General features: G+C 44.4%; 1 protein-coding gene across 9 annotated transcripts in view; it reads right to left on the reverse strand.

The window, feature by feature from the left end:
* CDC42SE1 (CDC42 small effector 1) overlaps positions 1–22095 on the reverse strand; it is a 99010-nt gene that overhangs the window by 21989 nt on the left and 54926 nt on the right. For 4 of the 9 annotated variants that reach the window (XM_056546886.1, XM_056546887.1, XM_056546882.1 and 1 more), the window contains one exon: positions 14519–14728. The exons of 4 other annotated variants lie outside the window; for them this stretch is intronic. In XM_056546886.1, coding sequence (XP_056402861.1) covers positions 14715–14728 — 14 coding nt within the window. In that variant the 3' untranslated portion in view covers positions 14519–14714. Of the gene's footprint in view, positions 1–14518; positions 14729–22095 lie in introns of those variants that run through there. One more of the 9 variants, XM_056546880.1, reaches the window with a different exon arrangement.

Below are 22095 nucleotides of genomic sequence, written 5' to 3' on the forward strand. Positions count from 1 at the left end.
AAGTGCTCCAAAGGTCATGAAACTTTTCTCTCCTCAAAGGAAAGGGAAGACTGAATGGTAAAGTAGGAACATGCCTTCCAGTTCCATGATGAGAGCTTGTGGTGGCCAGAATTACGCCCCTATATGATATCTGCTACGTGGCCGTTCCTCTACGTACACCCCTGTTTACATGGATTAAGGTTGTGGGATTTAACCATGTCCTTAACAAAGGACGAACTGTAATCTGGTCAGACACAGTCCTCATATATAAAGTCATAATTTCCTATTTTGAGAACCTTTGGCAAGTATTTTCAGGCTTTAGGAAATTCCACTGAGCGCGCGGGTCCTGCATCTGTGTTTCCCTAAAACTGAAAACAGTTGGACGATTGGAAAAGGGAAGTAATTTAGCTAAATCCTTGGGAAAGAGAAGAAAAATAGAGCAATTTTGAATAATCCCATACGCGGGTGGTGGTGGTGAAGGGGGGGGGGGCTTCTGGAATGTAAATGACCAGAAAGCGCTGACTTTTGATGGCACGTCTAAAGACGAGATTTCATGATAAAAAGCCACTCAGAGCAGACTTCTGGAGAGCCCCCGGTCAGAGAGGACATCCCTTCATAAACAAGGCATGTCTGGAAAACTGAGAACTTAAGTCATAATGGAGAATGTGCTAAAAATATGACAATTCTGTTGTTGGCTCAGATGATGATTAGGGTTCATCTTCGGGTCCTACCATAAGATCCCTTATACTGTACATCAAGTGTCCAGGATGGAGTATGAAGGAGAATATTGACTTCACATTATGACATCTCGTTGAGGGTCTGTGACTAGGTACCCCCATGGTTTTAAAGAAAATAAAGCATATCCGCACTCTCCGCCGGAATCGGCTATCGGCGCTCCTAGATAGAGTTATCCACGGGACTGAGACTGCAGAGACGTTGTAAGCGCTCAGAGGCTATGACCGGTTATTTTGCGCATTCGCGCTTCATGTAGAACTGATTAGATATGGCACTAGCTGAAGTGCTCAAACATCTTCACCGATGGTCAGAGATTTGTTTATCTTTCAATCTTATATACAGTGCATTGCGGAAATGTCCATCGATTTGATATGTCAACGCACTTCACCCTTCCAAACCATGTATGCTGAAGAGATAGTCAGGCCATACACAAGACAATGTCTGGGTAGAGGGAACAACAAGAAAGTGGTGTGACTAGGCACTGCAGGTGTGAACAAAGCTCAGCAATCACATTTGTCCACTATATGGATATTCAGCCAGGTAGACTCGGGGGGTGCTCTATGTCAGTGGATTATGCTTCATGAAACAAACATTTCAGGATAGAACACATGAAAGACATGGCACTCACCACGCTGTGGTCTTCATCGAAGTTTATTTTTGCATCACAAATTGTACATCAGATCATCAGCTGGCTCGCTGACATGCTACAGGAGAGGGTGCAGGTGAGGGGCAAGACGTTGTTCGATTTGCGTCAAATGAAGCTTCTTCCGACCTCAAAGAGGCCAGAAGAAGTGTCATCTGACACCAATCTGACGTTGCCTTGCCTCCTCAAGACCGGAAGAGGCGTCATCTGACGTGAAGCAGATGTTGCCTTGCCTCTTCCAGGTCGGAAGAAGCATCATCCGAAATGAAACGGACGTTGCCTTGCCTCTTCCAGGCTGGAAGAAGTGTCATCTGATGCGAAGCGGATGTTGCCTGGCTTCCTCAAGGCCGGAAGACGTTGCCTCTGACGCAAAATGGACTTTGCCTTGCCTCTTTTGAGGCCGGAAGAAGTGTCATCTGATGTGAAACAGACATTGTCTTGCCTCCTTGAGGCCAGAAGAAGCATCACCTGACGCAAAACGGATGTTACCTAGCCTCTTCCAGACTGAAGCGTCAACTGACGTGAAACCAACGTTGCCTCGCCTCTTCCAGGCCAGAAGAAGCATCATCTGACACAAAACAGACGTTGCCTGGCCTCCGCACCCTCTCCTGTAGCGTGTCAGCCAACCTGATCTGATGTATGATTTGGATTGCTGCAATAAACTTCAAGACGACAGCAAGGTGAGTGCCATGTCTTTCATGTGTTCTATCTTGAAATGTTAGTTTCTGGGTAGAGGGAGATGTATAGAACGTGAATGGCGGTATAGTTTCTAGAGAGAACACCATTTCAGTCAATCACATGAGAAGTTGTATGTGAACAATAGGTCAGTTACCTATTGTGGCTACCTATGTAGAGATCCACTACTATTCACTGGGCAAAACTTGGTTGAAGGAGAAGACATTGGAAAGTTTGCACAATGATTAGTTCTGAAGGTTCACCAGGAACCATCTTGAGAGACCAGAAGAGTCCTATAGGATGCAAGTGTTTTACAGTCATCAATGACATCAGTTATCGACATAGATACAAGATTATATGGAGCGAGTGGTCACAAGGGGGCTAAAGAGCATGGAAGGTGCATGGACTGGTACCGAATTCTGGAACTGGTGCTTGGAATATAGCTTCAGTTATTGGTTTCCAACCCTTATTCCAAGATCTAGCATGTTAGTATCAGAGGTACTACACGTTTAACCAGAAAGGGATTTTGGGATAGAGGTTTTGCAATCGTGTTTATTGGGGTAGATATATGGGGGACCACCAAACGCATGCACTAGATGAAGGACCCATATTTTATTTCTCCTCCCTACATGCTCAGTATATGACCAGGTAGACAGGAATTTATGTTACATTAAACATTCTGGAAAGAAATACTTAATATCAAAGCAGTCTGCAAATTCCAGGTTCTAAACAGGGTGCAATAAAATTATTTAACATTCTACATCGATTTCTCCCACACTGCTTATGTGTGACTGCAATATTAAATATGGATATGTCACCGGAGGGACAGTCATTAGACAGTCTGGCTGGAACGGGTTCACAAAAATTTCAACTTAAAAATGTCACGACGTAGGCGAGATGTGAAAAGAACTTCTTTGAGGATGGGAGATGTGTCATGAGATGTGCACCAGAAATGCTAAACAACCCCCCCTTGTGACCTTACTTGTGACAGAAAGTAAAACAGCTGTGAAATCATATTTGTATCAATAACGTCTATAATACTTCCCCCTTTTTAAATGAATATAACTACTATAATACTGTCCTCTATGTACAAAAATATAACTACTATAATACTGCCTCCTAACTACTATAAGGCTAGGTTCACACTATGGAATTTCCGCCTGCAATTCCACTTTGAAATTGCAGGCAGAAATTCCGCTTGCTAAAATGTATTGTATAGTGAATGGGATTCTGTTCAAAAATTCACAGTTTGGAATTTGTGAAGCGGAATTTGTGAACGGAAAATCTGCTTGAAAATTTCCGCCTGAAGAATGGCGTTGCTGATTCTTCAGGTGTAAATACTCGCGGAACACACTGCAGTCTATTGGAGACTGTAGTGTTTGCGTGGTCCTAGCGCCGACTAATTCAGTCGGCGCTGGCCACTCTCGGAATCTCCGGGCGGAAATTTTCTGCCCAGAGATTCTGCAGTGTGAACCTAGCCTTATACTTCCCCCTTTGTACAAGAATATAACTACTATAATACTGCTCCTATATACAATATTATAACTATAAAACTGCTCCTATATACAAGAATATAACTACTATAATACTGCCATCTATGTACAGGAATATAACTACTATAATACTGCTCCTATATACAAGAATATAACTACTATAAAACTGCTCCTATATACAAGAATATAACTACAATATTACTGCTCCTATATACAAGAATATAACTACTATAATACTGCTCCTATATACAAGAATATAACTACTATAATACTGCCTCCTATATACAATAATATAACTATACTATAATACTGCTCCTATATACAAGAATATAACTATACTATAATACTGCTCCTATATACAAGAATATAACTACTATAATACTGCCTCCTATATACAAGAATATAACTACAATAATACTGCTCCTATATACAAGAATATAACTACTATAATACTGCTCCTATATACAAGACTATAACTACTATAATACTGCTCCCTATATACAAGAATATAACTACTTTAATACTGCCTCCTATATACAATAATATAACTACTATGATATTGCTCCTATATACAATAATATAACTATAAAACTGCTCCTATATACAAGAATATAACTACTATAATACTGCTCCTATATACAAGAATATAACTACTATAATACTGCTCCTATATACAAGAATATAACTACTATAATACTGCTCCTATATACAAGAATATAACTACTATAATACTGCTCCAATATACAAGAATATAACTACTATAATACTGCTTCCTATATACAAGAATATAACTACTATAATACTGCTCCTATATACAAGAATATTACTACTATAATACTGCCCCCTATGTACAAGAATATACCTACTATAATACTGCCCCCTGTATACAAGAATATAACTACTATAATACTGCTCCTATATACAAGAATATAACTACTATAATACTGCCTCCTATGTACAAGAATATAACTACTATAATACTGCCTCCTATATACAAGAATATAACTACTATAATACTGCTCCTATATACAAGAATATAACTACTATAATACTGTTCCTATATATAAGTATATAATTACTATAATACTGCCCCTATATACAAGAATATAACTACTATAATACTGCTCCTATATACAAGAATATATGTACTATAATACTGCTCCTATATACAAGAATATAACTACTATAATACTGCCTCCTATATACAAGAATATAACTACTATAATACTGCTCCTATATACAAGAATATAACTACTATAATATTGCCCCCTATATACAAGAATATAATTACCTTAATGCTGGAAAGTGAGAGAGGTCTCCTCCCTCTGACCTCATCATGTCTGCTATATAGGTGAATATTATCTGTACTTCCCTTTTAAGTAGATGGGAAGTGAAATTGTTAAACTTGTTCTCATCATTGTCTTTTGGTTGTCTCTGCAGGTTCAGCCTGACTGACATGACGGGTGTATATTGCTCCACACAACCACTTCCTGTAGGTTACACAGGTGCAGACTCTCTGACTTAGTCACACCACTGTATGAAGCCCACAGGTCTGGGTTTTTTTTTTGTAAATTTTTTTTTACTTAGGTTTTATTTCTTGTTCTAGAAACTTGACATCACTTGGTATACTTTGTATGATTATAACATGTCAGCCACATGGGTCCTAGAGGCCAACGAAACGGGATGGAAATTGGTTTTCAGCACTACGTCATTTTGTTATTCTGGAGTTGATATCTTTACGGAGTCATCTAGTTTTTTTTTATGCGCTCTGTTGACCATGGGATATGCTTGGATGTTCCGATTGTGTATAGAGGCAGGGGAAGCGTCAATACTAGGCAAGTGTCAGGACATGCTAGGGCCCAGTGGGCCCTAGCATGTGCTGAGACTTGCCTAGTGTTTACCCACTGGGCCCTAGCATGTGCTAAGACTTGCCTAGTGTTTACCCACTGGGCCCTAACATGTGCTAAGACTTGCCTAGTGTTTACCCACTGGGCCCTAGCATGTGCTAAGACTTGCCTAGTGTTGACCCCCTGGGCCCTAGCATGTGCTGAGACTTACCTAGCTAGTATTGACCCACTGGGCCCTAGCATGTGTTAAGACTCACCTAGTGTTGACCCACTGGGCCCTTGCATGTGCTGAGACTTGCCTAGTGTTGACCCACTGGGCCCTAGCATGTGCAGAGACTCGCCTAGTGTTGACCCACTGGGCCCTAGCATGTGCAGAGACTCGCCTAGTGTTGACCCACTAGGCCCTAGCATGTGCTGCGACTTGCCTAGTGTTGACCGACTAGGCCCTAGTATGTGCTGAGTCTTGCCCAGTGTTAACCCACTAGGCCCTAGCATGTGCTGAGACTTGTCTAATGTTGACTCCCTGGGCGCTAGCATGTGCTGAGAGTTGCCTAATGTTGACCCCCCCCCCCCCCCCCCCGGTCCCTAGTGTTGCCCCTCTGGGCCCTGCCATGTGCAGAGACTTGCCTAGTGTTGACCCACTAGTCCCTAGCATGTGCTGAAACTTGCCTAGTGTTGATGCTGCCCTTGCCTCTATACACCGTCGGAGCATGGGGCATCCAAACATATCCAAAACGAGATATAACAAAATTAAACGACCTGCGTACAGATATCAACTCCAGCACAATAACAAAAAGACACACTGGTCCCACCGGACTTGGTTCTGACCCTACGTAGAGGTACAGAATACCAACAGATGTCTTACTCTCACTGTTCTTACATCTATCCATGTGAGGCCAGTCCAAAATAATTCTTCAAAAATCACCATATATGCTGGAGTTTCACGGTCCTCCTGGTTTCTCAGTTGAATTATATATCAACCTAAGTAGATATTCCTGAGCTTGGGGAACCTGAACAGAGCATTGGCCTGAACCTGCCTCCTGAACACAATGTAAGCCCACGCCTGAAGGGCGCGAAAAGCCCCGCTGTGATACTATGAGCTGCAACGTGTTACTCATGCTTAGTAGAAGATGTTCCTGCCCGGACCTGCTCTCCTCGCCTTATCCCTCACCCTGCAGCGGGAGCTCTGCGTGTACGGACAGAACCCAGGAACATGGCGCAGAACACACGTCTCACCATCGCTTGAAGAAATGAGAGGATGACAACCAAATTGTTTATATATTTAAAGGGGTACTCCGCCCCTAGACATCTTATCCTCTATCCAAAGGGTAGAGGATAAGATGTCTGATCGTGGGGGTCCCGACGCTGGGGACCCCTGCGATCTCAGCTGCGGAACCCTAGACATCAGGTGCCCGGAGCGAACTTCACTTTGTGCCAGATGACTGGCGATGCGGGGCGGAGGCTCGTGACGTCATGGTCGCGCCCGGCTCGTGAAATCACGGCTATGCCCACTCAATGCAAGTCTATAGGAGGGGGCGTGACAGCCGCCATGCCACTTCCCATAGACTTGCATTGAGGGGGCATGGCTGTGACGTCCCAAGTGGGGCGCTACCATGATGTCACAAGCCTATGGCGCTGTACCCGATGCTCTAAACGAATGATGGATGCAGCAGGAGGATAAGATGTCTAGGGGCGGAGTACCCCTTTAAAGAGGTGTCAGCAGAGAGCACTGTGGTCAGACTGGAAAGAACTACACAACTTCCTCTGGAGCATACAGCAGCTGATAAGTACTGGAAGGAATAAGATTTTAAAATAGAAGTAATTTACAAATCTGTATAACTTTCTGGCACCAGTTGATTTGTTTGTAGTATCACTTTAAGTCCGTAGATGTACTGCGCTACAGCAAGCTATTTCGCACACAACTTCAGCAGGTGAGTTCCGGTAGCCTGGGTTTACTCATCAGACCTCCGCAGTGCAAATGGCGGCTGGAGGTCTCCTCACCTGCTCTGTGCGGCAGGATGGCCAAACTTCTTGTGCAGACTAACAAGTCAGGCTGTACAAGAAGATTGCAAATAGTATGTTATTAGATATTACTGAACAGTACGTGCAATCTAATGATTGCAAATAATAGTCTACTATGGGACCTAAAACATGTAAAATAAAATCTAAAAATGTTTTTTAAATATAATAGCCACTCCCCTTATAAAATGTAAATAATCCCCTTTTCCCATAAAAATACATTAAAAAATGTTGTAAAAAGTGATTAAAAAGTCCCATTAAAACATAATAATGGTACCGATACAAACTATCGCCGTAGAGAATTTCTTAAATTCTTGGCAAAACATTAACCTTCTAATATACTTCATAATAAATGTTATCTCCTTTTTATAGGAATCATGACTTATAAAAAAATAAAAAAAGACCACTAGGGGTCCCCATACCATTCAGATCACAATCATGTCTGACTGCAGCATTATTTTTGTCCCAGCTGAAGCACAGGCCAGGACAAAGTCCAGGAAGTGAGGGTGGGACTAGCACTCCTCTGTGCTCACTCCTGTCCTATCAGACTGCAGCATGAAAACAGAGAGGAGGGGGTAACAGAGCAGCCTGCAGTGATTGGATGAGGAGACCCAGCACAGCACAGCAGACTCAGGGAGGAAGTGAATGCATAATGAGTGAGGGCGGGCTCAGTGCTTGCCTCAGACACGCCCCTTTCTGAGCAGCAGATGTCATAATGATTGAACAGCAGAGGGATTTGTGAGCCAAATACAGAAGCTACTGTAAAGAAAGGGAAGAAAGAGGCGCGCTCCTAGTGTAATACTGTTGGTAATTATGATAAGCAAGTGCAAGTTATTGCACCTTACCGTGTCCTGTTGCGCTGAGGGCACAACACCTCGATGTGCATGCATCCTGAATAAAAATAGCCTTTTTGGTATACACCTGGGCTAGTTTTTATCTTTTATTTCCACCCATCTACTACAAGAAGGCGCAGTGTCTCATCCAAATTTTCTACAAAGTCCAAATACAGAAGCTACACACATAAGAAATACATTTAAAGCATCTGCATGACCTAGAGTAACATATAGAAGCATTATTTTTTTTTCTGTGACATGGTACAAGTGCGCCTTAAAGGAGTAGTCTGGCGCGCACTTTTCTTATTTTATCCGGTCCGAGCTGCAAAAAAAGGAAGAAAACAAACTTTCTCTTACCTGCCAACGCGCCCCAGGAGCTCCGGTACAGGTGTTCGGTCGCCGGCTGTTTGCTTCTTACTTCCTGTTAGCCCGGCACGTCACACGGAGCTTCAGCCTATCACCGGCTGAGGCGGGTCATTGCTGCGGTCGGTGATAGGCTGAAGCTCCGGGAAGTAACAGGAAGTAAGAAGCAAACAGCCGGCGACCGGACACCTGTACCCGAGCTCCTGGGGCGCGTTGGCAGGTAAGAGAAAGTTTGTTTTCTTTTTCTCGGACCGGATAAAATAAGAAAAGTGCACGTCGGACTACTCCTTTAACCTTCTCCTCCCCAACAGATTTTTGATAAATATCTATGTCCCTTTAAGAACTCCAAAAATCCCTCGGGAACGAAGGGTACTCAAGATTACGCTCTGGTATGGAATATTAAAGCTCAGATTTTTTCCCCATTTTATATTTAGACAGTAATGGAAAGAAAATGTGAATAGTTCTCCTGATGAAATATGTATTTTAGCTGTGAGCCCAGGACTGCGGTTATTCCAGGTCTTGTTATAGAACAGTAAATAAAATACAAGACCCGTCACATACTGATAGCTCCCTGTTCCGAATATTTAGAGGGAGGGGGGTTCACAAACATTCCAGTCCTAGAGAAGACCCTCCATAGGCCGCAGTCGTATTACCAGACCTTTGGGTTGTTATTTAAATTTCCTACATGTTACACCCTCTATGACTCAGCATTGTGATTGAGGGATAAAAAAAAAAAAAAAAAAGTTAATTTTATAAATAAATAAAAAATATTCATATAAATATATATATATTTATTATTTTATATATATATATATATATATATATATATATATATATATACACACACATATATAAAATACTTTGTTGTTGTTGTTTTGTTTCTTTTTGCCTATTCAAATACCTTCTTTATGCTCAGTGCATAAATTCAATAAAAATAAAAAAAAAGTTAAGATGCCGTTAGGTTGGCGTCTTTCCCATGGGAGGGGGTAAGTACCGTGAATATGATAAATGACATCATGGATGTACTTGGAAATGGAGGAGAAATTGCAGGGTTGAGTCCGCCGGCTCTGTCCGCATTATATAAGCACTCTCCACAGCAGACAGGGCTACATCCAGTGTCTCTGTGTGAACTAAACAACAAAACGTATTTCGTTCTGTGTATAATGTTTCTCCCTGGTTAGCCGGATGCACCCCTTTAACTCGGAAAATGTACTGCGCTGCAGCAAGCTATTTCACACACAAATGCGCTCGCTTCAGCAGGTGAGTTCGGGTAGCCTGGGTTTACTCATCAGACCTCCGCAGTGTAATTGCAGGGGTCCGATGAGTGGGAATGGTGACTGGAGGTCTCCTCACCTGCTCCGTGCCGCAGGATGGCCAATCTTCTTGTGCAGACTTGTGCAGTTAGCCGGATGCATGTGAGAACCCAGCAGCCATGCTCCAGATCAGTGGTCTCCAAACTGTGGCCGTCCAGATGTTGCAAAACTACAACTCCCAGCATGCCCGGACAGCCGTTGGCTGTCCGGGCATGCTGGGAATTGTAGTTTTGCAACATCTGAGGGGCCACAGTTTGGAGACCAGTGCTCTAGATATAGAGAAACGATGCTTGATCCTGGCAGCAACAACTAGCAGACGGCTCTCGCATCTTTGTCTAATAGGGTACTACCACAGATCATCCACCCATTTATTACAGGCAAGGTCAAACAGGGTCAAACCTTGGTCCTTGTCCTTCTATCAGATCTATTAGACCCTATATGACACTATTGCTTGGACACTGTATGACACTTTTACTTAAACACTGTGTGAGTCTATTGCCTGTCTGTGTGAGTCTATTGACGCTATTACTCATACACTGTATAGCACTTTTACAGGTACACCGTATGACTGTATTGCTTCTATACTATATGACTCTATTACTAGGACACTATTGCCTGTATATCGTATGCCATTATTACTTGTATACCACATGGCACTATTGTTTGGACACTGTAGGATACTATTATTTAGGCACTGTATGACACTAATACTTAAACACTGCATGACACTATTACTTGTATTACATTGGGCACTTTTACTTGTATACCGTATAGTACTATTGCTTGGACACTGCATGACACTATTACTCGGATACTGTAGGACACTTTTACTTGAACACTATATGACACTATTACTCAAACTCTTCTTGACAGTATTACCTGTATACCATATGGCACTATTACTTGTATACCGTATGACACTATTGCTTGTATACCATATGGCACTATTGCTTGCATACCGTATGACACTATTACTTATATACCATATGGCACTATTGCTTGGACACTGTAGGACACTTTTACTTGAACACTATATAACACTATCAATTAAAAACTTCATAACAGTATTACTTGTATACCATATGGCACTATTGCTTGGACACTGTAGGACACTATTATTAAGGCACTGTATGAACCTATTACTCGAACACTGTATGACACGATTGCTTGAACACTGTATACAACAACATTACTTGTACATTATATGGCCCTATTACATGATCCTATATGACATTATGGACCAATTACCTCGGGACTATATGACACCATTCCTTGGTCACTGTTTGGCGATATTATTTAGACACCATATGGCCCACCATATGGGGATTGTATGTAACTGTTACTATGACACTGCATAGCACTAATATTTAGATACTGTCAGACACTATTACTCAAACAACATGACCCCATTACTTGGATACTGTATGGTAAAATTACTTGGGCACTGTATTGTATTGCAAAACTACAACTCCCAGAATGCCTGGACAGCCAGAGGCTGTCCAGGCATACTGGGAGTTGTAGTTTTGCAACATCTGGAGGCATCCTGGTTGGGAAACACCGAGAGAGACACTGTGTGACACTATTATATGTTCATTTAGTAATGAAACTTTCATTATTTTGACACTATATGGAATTACTAGGGCAGTTTATAGTAGTATTGCTATTTAAAAAAAAATAATAATAATAATTATATATATATATATATATATATATATATATATTTATAATACTGCCCCTATATTGCTAGGGGCCTTCACAGGCTTTTGTTCGGGCCTAGAATACAACTTTATTAAAGGGGTACTCTGGTGGGGAAAAAAAATGTCATATCAACTGGCTCCAGAAAGTTAAACAGAGTTGTAAATTACTTCTATTAAAAAATCTTCATCCTTCCAGCACTTAGCTGCTGTATGCTACAGAGGAAGTTCTTTTCATTTTGAATTTATTTTCTGTCTGACCACAGTGCTCTCTGCTGACACCTCTGACCGTGTAAGGAACTGTCCAGAGTAGGAGCAAATCCCCATAGCAAACCTCTCCTGCTCCGGACAGTTCCTGACACGGACACAGGTGGCAGCAGAGAGCACTGTGGTCAAACTGGAAAGAACTACACAATTTCCTGTAGAGCATACAGCAGCTGAAAAATACTGGAAGGATGAAGATTTTTTTTTTATAGAACTAATTTACAGATCTATTTAACTTTCTGGCGCCAGTTGATTTGAGTACCCCTTTACCCCTGTAAGGTCATGCATTATTCCATAACAGTTAACATTCCCAATGAGCGGCACAACAATGCAACATTCACTGCAGCCATGCCGATGACCTCTGTCCTCTGTGGTCACGAGGGGGTGAAACGTCACGAGGGGGCCAGTGTTTCCCAAACAATATGCCTCCAGCCGTTGCAAAACTAAAACTCCCAGCATGCCCGGTCAGCCGAAGGCACACTGGTTGGAAAACAGTGTCTTAGGCCATGTGACAAAGCTATTTTCCAGCCCCCAATCAGCAGCACATGAGGCTGAATAATCAGTACAGCGCCCCCCTTATATGTGAGATGATTAATATTTTTTTCCGGAATCCTCTGAGAATGAACCATTTGTTGTTGTTTTTTGTTATTACTGGATGGAATGAACAACCTCATGATTCCAGTTACTCAGCTTTGCCGTACGGACCCTACGGCAGGAAATTACATCTGAACAGCGATGCATTAGGAGCACATGAGAAGACTGGTAAAACCATATAAAACTTCATTGGCGCATTTTTATGGCTTGTTTTATACTAGAAGCCCGACTCCACCCAAAACTTTAAATGGTGTGACCGCACCAATATAACAATACCTCATAGGTCACGCTCATAGGGGTCTGGGAAGCTGAGATAGAAGGAGATGTTTTCTTGGGTCCTCATATTCCCGTATCTCAGTTTCTTGGACTTCTGTAACATGAAAAAGTGAGACTTAAAGGGGAACTCCAGCGCCGCTCCTTCGCCCGTTCTGCACCGTTCGTCACGGAGAGATGCCGAGACAAGCCTATCACACCCGGTGAGGTACAGTTGCCTCGACTCAGCACATTGGCACTTCACAGAACTTTGCAGCATGGGCAGGAGAGCAATGCTGGAGTTAAGCTTTAAAGGGGTACTCTGGTGGAAAAGATTTTTTTTTAAATCAACAGATTTGTAAATTACGGTACATCTATTTAAAAATCTTAATCCTTCCAGTACTTATCAGTTGCTGTATGCTCCAGAGGAAGTTGTGTAGTTCTTTCCAGTCTGACAGTGCTCTCTGCTGACACCTCTGTCCATGTCAGGAACTGTCCGGAGCAGGAGAGGGATTTGTTCCTGCTATGGACAGTTCCTGATATGGACAGAGGTGTCAGCGGAGAGCACAGTGGTCAGAAAGAAAATACCGTATTTTTCGCCCTATAGGACGCACCGGCGTATAAGACGCACCCAATTTATAGGTGCCAAATCTAAAAAAATAAAGATTCTGAACCCAACAGTGGTCTTCAACCTGTGGACCTCCAGATGTTGCTAAACTACAACTCCCAGCATGCCCGGACAGCCGTTGGTTGTCCGGGCATGCTGGGAGTTGTAGTTTTGCAACATCTGGAGGTCCGCAGGTTGAAGACCACTGGATAGGAGGTAGTACTCACATGTCCCCGCCGCTCCGGACCCGTCACTGGTGCCCTGGATGTCGCTCCATCGCTGTCGCCGCGTCCCGGTGGTTTCCGCGACACTCCGGACTTCTTCTTCCCCGGGATCCACGCTCTCCATCGCCGTCATCACGCCGCTACGCACGCCGCTCCTATTGGATGACGGTGTGCGCGACGATGTGATGACGTCGAAGGAGAGCGCAGGGGATCCCGGCACGGAGCAGACACCGAGGAGGCAGGTAAGGTCCCTCCCGGTGTCCTGTAAGCTGTTCGGGACGCCGCGGCGGTCCCGAACAGCCCGACTGAGCAGCCGGGTTAGTGTTATTTTCGGTCAGCTTTGATCGCCGCGTCTGAAGGGTTAATACAGGGCATCACCGCGATCGGTGATATCCTGTATTAGCGGCGGGTCCAGGCCATTGATGACCGCAGGTATTCGCCGTATAAGACGCACCAATTTCCCCCCCCAGTTTTGGGGAAGAAAAAGTGAGTCTTATACGGCGAAAAATACGGTAAATTAAAAAAGAAAAAGCATATAGCAGCTGATAAGTAATGGAAGGATTAAGATTTTTACAGTAATTTTATAGTAATTTTTTTATAGTAATTTTATAGTAATTTACAAATCTGTATAACTTTCTGGCACCAGTTGATTTAAAAAAAAATGTTTTCGACCAGAGCACCCCTTTAAACAGCGCCTCCCCCTCCCCCCCCCCCGACCCATCCCGACATAGTCTCCCATTACAAAACCCATTGTGGATTTCTGCCAGGCCCTCCTCATTGCTTCATCAGCCCTTTACCCCCCACCTATACGGTGGATTTCTCCATGTCAGAATTTAGACTGCACAAGCTCTGACATTGTCCTCATCTTGTTACGACACCAGGGTGTGTATAATACAGGAGCAGAGAGGCGGTGGGGGTCTGAGCACAATACAGGAGACGTTGCGAATCGCTTCCTGTTCTTTGAACAAAACAAGTCGGGTTATGCGAGAAAATATAGAGGAGATTATTATTATTATTATTATTTATTTAATTTTTTTTTTTTTAACCACTTATAACGTTCTGCAAGGACACAATGGGGATCTCGCTCGTCTTAAAGAAGACATCAAGAAAGAAAAGGGCAGCTCTGGTGTTTTCAAGCCGGGCAGGAAATGGAATCTTACGTCTATTAAGTACTGTCGCTCACCCAGCATGCACTGTGGGGAAAGGGAAGCGCAGTGGTCACGTACTGAGAGGTCATAGGGTACATTCCATTGAGACAGTATCACACATGGTGGGCTTAGATACACCAGCTCAGTATTTCCCAACCAGTGCTCCTTGTGCTGTTGCAAAACTACTACTCCCAGCACACCCGGACAGCCTTCGGCTGTCCGGGTGTGCTGGGAGTTGTAGTTTTGCTACACGGGTTGGAATACGCTGCAATAACTCAATAGACAGATACACTGGCTCAACATGAAACTAAACATAAGAACCAATATCTGATTTGCAAAATTAGGCCATGTAGCTTTAAAGCTTGTCGCACTGGGACTTGTAGTCCATAAGCAGCGGGTTGCTAGTGTAGGTCACCGGCCGCCACTATACGCATGTTTTTCAGACTGTGTGGATTACACATAACCCCACTTCTGCTTGTTGATAGTAGGATCACGTCAGCATTAGTTCCATCCTTTACGTCACTCTGTCTGCAGCTCTATAGGACTTTTGTGCAGACGCAGCTGAGGCAGGGGGTACACAGAGGTGTAAAATAGGATGGGGGGGGGGGATGGAGATGCCTGTACTGCCCCCTACAGTCGGTACTTCAGATATAAGTGAACAAATAACACTGCTGTCTGCAAACAAGATTAACTTCATACATTACCAAACAATTCCAGACAGTGGTTATAGGAAAACCACCAGTGCGGGAATCATTCCTAAGTTATAAGGTGGCGACATTTTTTTAACACATATTTTGTTAAACTCTCCCCCCCCCCCCCCTTTATATTCTGAACACTCATCAGTGGGTGGAGGATGGAGCATAGATGTCACCTCCGGCTGAGTAATGCATTCACTGTATGAGGATATAAAGCTACTATAATACTGCTCCTATGTACAAGAATATCACAACTAAAATACTGTTCCTATGTACGAGAATATAACTACTATAATACTGTTCCTATATACAAGAATATAACTACTATAATACTGCCTCCTATATACAAGAATATAACTACTATAATACTGCTCCTATATACAAGAATATAACTACTATAATACTACCTCCTATATACAAGAATATAACTTCTATAATACTGCCTCCTATATACAAGAATATAACTACTATAATACTACCTCCTATATACAAGAATATAACTACTATAATACTGCTCCTATGTACAAGAATATAACTACTATAATACTTCTCCTATACACAAGAATATAACTACTATAATACTGCTCCTATATATAAGAATATAACTACTATAATACTGCCTCCTATATACAAGAATATAACTACTATAATACTGCCTCCTATATACAAGAATATAACTACTATAATACTGCCCCTATATACAAGAATATAACTACTATAATACTGCCCCTATGTACAAGAATATAACTACTATAATACTGCTCCTATACACAAGAATATGTCTACTATAATACTGCTCCTATATCCAAGAATATAACTACTACAATACTGCTCCTATATACAGGAATATAACTACAATAATACTGCTCCTATGTATAAGAATATAACTACTATAATACAGTCTCCTATATACAAGAATATAACTACAATAATACTGCTCCTATATACAAGAATATAACTACTATAATACTGCTCCTATATACAAGAATATAACTACTATAATACTCCTATATACAAGAATATAACTACAATAATACTGCCCCCTATGTATAAGAATATAACTACAATAACACTGCCTTTTATGGTCAGGTTTAATAAAGAATTAGCTTTACTCCACTCATGTTGCCTACAATGTGTGATAGGGGTTAAAATAAAGTTCCTTCTCCATCTTTGCCTCTGGCTCTTGAACAAACAGAGCTTATGTTGTTTGTTTGAATACATGACTGTATATAGTGATATTAAAGGGGAGCCCTGGGACACAGCAGATAGGGTCACAGAACACACAGCCCTTATACTCAAGCAGATATCTGTCATGAGATTGTCAATACGATCACTGTAAGCAACCAAATAGTGATTATAGACAAGCATATAAACGTGACAATATTGTCTATATGATTATTATAAAAACTCACATATTGGCCGACTACTGACATGTCGTCTGTCCATCCGAGGATTCAAACGGTTAATAAATAAATCAATAATTATTCACGTGATCACCATTTGTCAAAGTTATGGCCATTTGTTTTGTCACGTCACCTATTTACATTGTGTGTATGGGCCTTTACTTCCTAACATAGTTTAGGGTATGAATGTATACCCAAGAGCAATTTAGGGTTGTTGCAGGTGCAGAAGGTATGTGTGTATTGGGCGGGGGTATAACTTTGTATACATGCTTCATATACATACATAGCTGTCTATGGGCAAGCAGACATGCCCCTCCTCTAGTATAGAGTTTGGTTCCTCAAGATCTTCACTTTAGTATTTTAGGAAATCACCCAGAGTACCAAGCATTATCAGCCATTGTTTGCACTATTTACTTTACCATAGAGAACCCCTTTAATTTTCACCTCTAAACCTCAATCCCCATGGCTTGTAACCTGAGCCTCATACCTCGGCGCAGCAGCATGATTTCACCATCCTGCCAGATGAAACATGTTACCTTGCATATGCTGCACGGTGTCCCTTTCACTTTTATCCTGAGTCATGAACCGGCACACCTAGATCCCTCTATCACGGCTGAATGACATGAGCCCATACTCTTAGGTTGTATAACTCGCCCCTACACTTTATCCTCTGCAGCCAGGGCTCCCCATTATAAAGAGTCTTGGAGTAAAGTAATCTGGACACCTTTAAGAAGTCATCCCTGTTACGCCGAGCGCTCCGGGTTCCCGCTCCTCCCCGGAGCGCTCGCTTCACCTCCTCCGCTGCAGCGCTCCGGTCACGTCCTCTGACCCGGGGCGCTGCGATCCTGCTGCTAGCCGGGATGCGATTCGCGATGCGGGTAGCGCCCGCTCGCGATGCGCACCCCGGCTCCCCTACCTGACTCGCTCCCCGTCTGTTCTGTCCCGGCGCGCGCGGCCCCGCTCCCTAGGGCGCGCGCGCGCCGGGTCTCTGCGATTTAAAGGGCCACTGCGCCGCTGATTGGCGCAGTGGTTCCAATTAGGGTTATCACCTGTGCACTCCCTATATTACCTCACTTCCCTTGCACTCCCTTGCCGGATCTTGTTGCCTTAGTGCCAGTGAAAGCGTTCCTTGTGTGTCCCTTGCCAGTGTTTCCAGACCTTCTGCCGTTGCCCCTGACTACGATCCTTGCTGCCTGCCCCGACCTTCTGCTACGTCCGACCTTGCTTCTGCCTACTCCCTTGTACCGCGCCTATCTTCAGCAGCCAGAGAGGTGAGCCGTTGCTAGTGGATACGACCTGGTCACTACCGCCGCAGCAAGACCATCCCGCTTTGCGGCGGGCTCTGGTGAAAACCAGTAGTGGCTTAGAACCGGTCCACTAGCACGGTCCACGCCAATCCCTCTCTGGCACAGAGGGTCCACTACCTGCCAGCCGGCATCGTGACAGTAGATCCGGCCATGGATCCCGCTGAAGTTCCTCTGCCAGTTGTCGCTGACCTCACCACGGTGGTCGCCCAGCAGTCACAACAGATTGCGCAACAAGGCCAACAGCTGTCTCAACTGACCGTTATGCTACAACAGTTGCTACCACAGCTTCAGCAGTCATCTCCTCCGCCAGCTCCTGCACCTCCTCCGCAGCGAGTGGCCGCTCCTGGGATACGCTTATCCTTGCCGGATAAATTTGATGGGGACTCTAAGTTTTGCCGTGGCTTCCTTTCCCAATGTTCCCTGCATCTGGAGATGATGTCGGACCTGTTTCCCACTGAAAGGTCTAAGGTGGCTTTCGTAGTCAGTCTTCTGTCCGGAAAAGCCCTGTCATGGGCCACACCGCTCTGGGACCGCAATGACCCCGTCACTGCCTCTGTACACTCCTTCTTCTCGGAAATCCGAAGTGTCTTTGAGGAACCTGCCCGAGCCTCTTCTGCTGAGACTGCCCTGTTGAACCTGGTCCAGGGTAATTCTTCCGTTGGCGAGTATGCCGTACAATTCCGTACACTTGCTTCAGAATTGTCCTGGAATAATGAGGCCCTCTGCGCGACCTTCAAAAAAGGCCTATCCAGCAACATTAAAGATGTTCTGGCCGCACGAGAAATTCCTGCTAATCTACATGAACTTATTCATCTAGCCACTCGCATTGACATGCGTTTTTCTGAAAGGCGTCAGGAACTCCGCCAAGATATGGACTCTGTTCGCACGAGGCGTTTCGTCTCCTCGGCTCCTCTCTCCTCTGGTCCCCTGCAATCTGTTCCTGTGCCTCCCGCCGTGGAGGCTATGCAGGTCGACCGGTCTCGCCTGACACCTCAAGAGAGGACACGACGCCGTATGGAGAACCTCTGCCTGTACTGTGCTAGTACCGAACACTTCCTGAGGGATTGTCCTATCCGTCCTCCCCGCCTGGAAAGACGTACGCTGACTCCGCACAAAGGTGAGACAGTCCTTGATGTCTACTCTGCTTCTCCACGTCTTACTGTGCCTGTGCGGATGTCGGCTTCTGCCTTCTCCTTCTCTACAGTGGCCTTCTTGGACTCTGGTTCTGCAGGAAATTTTATTTTGGCCTCTCTCGTCAACAGGTTCAGCATCCCAGTGACCAGTCTCGCCAGACCCCTCTACATCAATTGTGTAAATAATGAAAGATTGGACTGTACCATACGTTTCCGCACGGAGCCCCTTCTTATGAGCATCGGATCTCATCATGAGAGGATTGAACTTTTGGTCCTCCCCAATTGCACCTCGGAGATTCTCCTTGGACTTCCCTGGCTTCAACTTCATTCCCCAACCCTGGATTGGTCCACTGGGGAGATCAAGAGTTGGGGGTCCTCTTGTTCCAAGAACTGTCTAAAACCGGTTCCCAGTAACCCTTGCCGTAACTCTGTGGTTCCTCCAGTAACCGGTCTCCCTAAGGCCTATATGGACTTCGCGGATGTTTTCTGCAAAAAACAAGCTGAGACTCTACCTCCTCACAGGCCTTATGATTGCCCTATCGACCTCCTCCCGGGTACTACTCCACCCCGGGGCAGAATTTATCCTCTCTCTGCCCCAGAGACTCTTGCCATGTCCGAATACGTCCAGGAGAATCTAAAAAAGGGCTTTATCCGTAAATCCTCCTCTCCTGCCGGAGCCGGATTTTTCTTTGTCTCCAAAAAAGATGGCTCCCTACGTCCTTGCATTGACTACCGCGGTCTTAATAAAATCACGGTTAAGAACCGCTACCCCTTACCCCTCATCTCTGAACTCTTTGATCGCCTCCAAGGTGCCCACATCTTCACTAAATTGGACTTAAGAGGCGCCTATAACCTCATCCGCATCAGAGAGGGGGACGAGTGGAAAACGGCATTTAACACCAGAGATGGACACTTTGAGTATCTGGTCATGCCCTTTGGACTGTGCAATGCCCCTGCCGTCTTCCAAGACTTTGTCAATGAAATTTTTCGTGATCTATTATACTCCTGTGTTGTGGTATATCTGGACGATATCCTAATTTTTTCTGCCAATCTAGAAGAACACCGCCAGCATGTCCGTATGGTTCTTCAGAGACTTCGTGACAACCAACTCTATGCCAAAATTGAGAAATGTCTGTTTGAATGCCAATCTCTTCCTTTTCTAGGATATTTGGTCTCTGGCCAGGGACTACAGATGGATCCAGACAAACTCTCTGCCGTCTTAAATTGGCCACGCCCCTCCGGACTCCGTGCTATCCAACGCTTTTTGGGGTTCGCCAATTATTACAGGCAATTTATTCCACATTTTTCTACCATTGTGGCTCCTATCGTGGCCTTAACCAAAAAAAATGCTGATCCCAAGTCCTGGCCTCCTCAAGCAGAAGACTCCTTTAAACAACTCAAGTCTGCCTTTTCTTCGGCTCCCGTGCTCTCCAGACCTGACCCTTCCAAACCCTTCCTATTGGAGGTTGATGCCTCCTCTGTAGGAGCTGGAGCTGTTCTTCTACAAAAAAATCCTTCCGGGCATGCTGTCACTTGTGGTTTTTTCTCTAGGACCTTCTCTCCAGCGGAGAGGAACTACTCCATCGGGGATCGAGAGCTTCTAGCCATTAAATTAGCACTTGAGGAATGGAGGCATCTGCTGGAGGGATCAAGATTTCCTGTTATTATCTACACCGACCACAAGAACCTCTCCTACCTCCAGTCGGCCCAACGGCTGAATCCTCGCCAGGCCCGGTGGTCTCTGTTCTTTGCCCGATTTAATTTTGAGATTCACTTTCGTCCTGCCGATAAGAACATTAGAGCCGATGCTCTCTCTCGTTCCTCGGATGCCTCAGAAGTTGATCTCCCTCCGCAACACATCATTCCACCTGACTGCCTGATCTCCACTTCTCCTGCCTCCATCAGGCAGACTCCTCCAGGAAAGACCTTTGTTTCTCCACGCCAACGCCTCGGAATCCTCAAATGGGGTCACTCCTCCCATCTCGCAGGTCATGCGGGCATCAAGAAATCTGTGCAACTCATCTCCCGCTTCTATTGGTGGCCGACTCTGGAGACGGATGTTGGGGACTTTGTGCGAGCCTGCACTATCTGTGCCCGGGATAAGACCCCTCGCCAGAAGCCCGCTGGTTTTCTTCATCCTCTGCCTGTCCCCGAACAGCCTTGGTCGCTGATTGGTATGGATTTTATTACTGATTTACCCCCTTCCCGTGGCAACACTGTTATTTGGGTGGTCGTTGATCGATTCTCCAAAATGGCACATTTCATTCCTCTTCCTGGTCTTCCTTCTGCGCCTCAGTTGGCTAAACAATTTTTTGTACACATTTTTCGTCTTCACGGGTTGCCTACGCAGATTGTCTCGGATAGAGGGGTCCAATTCGTGTCTAAATTCTGGAGAGCTCTCTGTAAACAACTCAAGATTAAATTAAATTTTTCCTCTGCATATCATCCCCAGTCCAATGGACAAGTAGAAAGAATTAACCAGATCCTGGGTGATTATTTGCGACATTTTGTTTCCTCCCGCCAGGATGACTGGGCAGATCTCCTTCCATGGGCCGAATTCTCGTATAACTTCAGGGTCTCTGAATCTTCCTCCAAATCCCCATTTTTCGTGGTGTACGGCCGTCACCCTCTTCCCCCCCTCCCTACCCCCTTGCCCTCTGGTCTGCCCGCTGTGGATGAAATTTCTCGTGACCTTTCCATTATATGGAGAGAGACCCAAAATTCTCTCTTACAGGCTTCTTCACGCATGAAGAGGTTCGCGGATAAGAAAAGAAGAGCTCCCCCCGTTTTTTCCCCTGGAGACAAGGTATGGCTCTCCGCTAAATATGTCCGCTTCCGTGTCCCTAGCTACAAGTTGGGACCACGCTATCTTGG

The sequence above is a fragment of the Hyla sarda genome, chromosome 11, assembly GCF_029499605.1.
Source record: "Hyla sarda isolate aHylSar1 chromosome 11, aHylSar1.hap1, whole genome shotgun sequence".
In the NCBI taxonomy this organism is placed as follows: Eukaryota; Metazoa; Chordata; class Amphibia; order Anura; family Hylidae; genus Hyla; species Hyla sarda.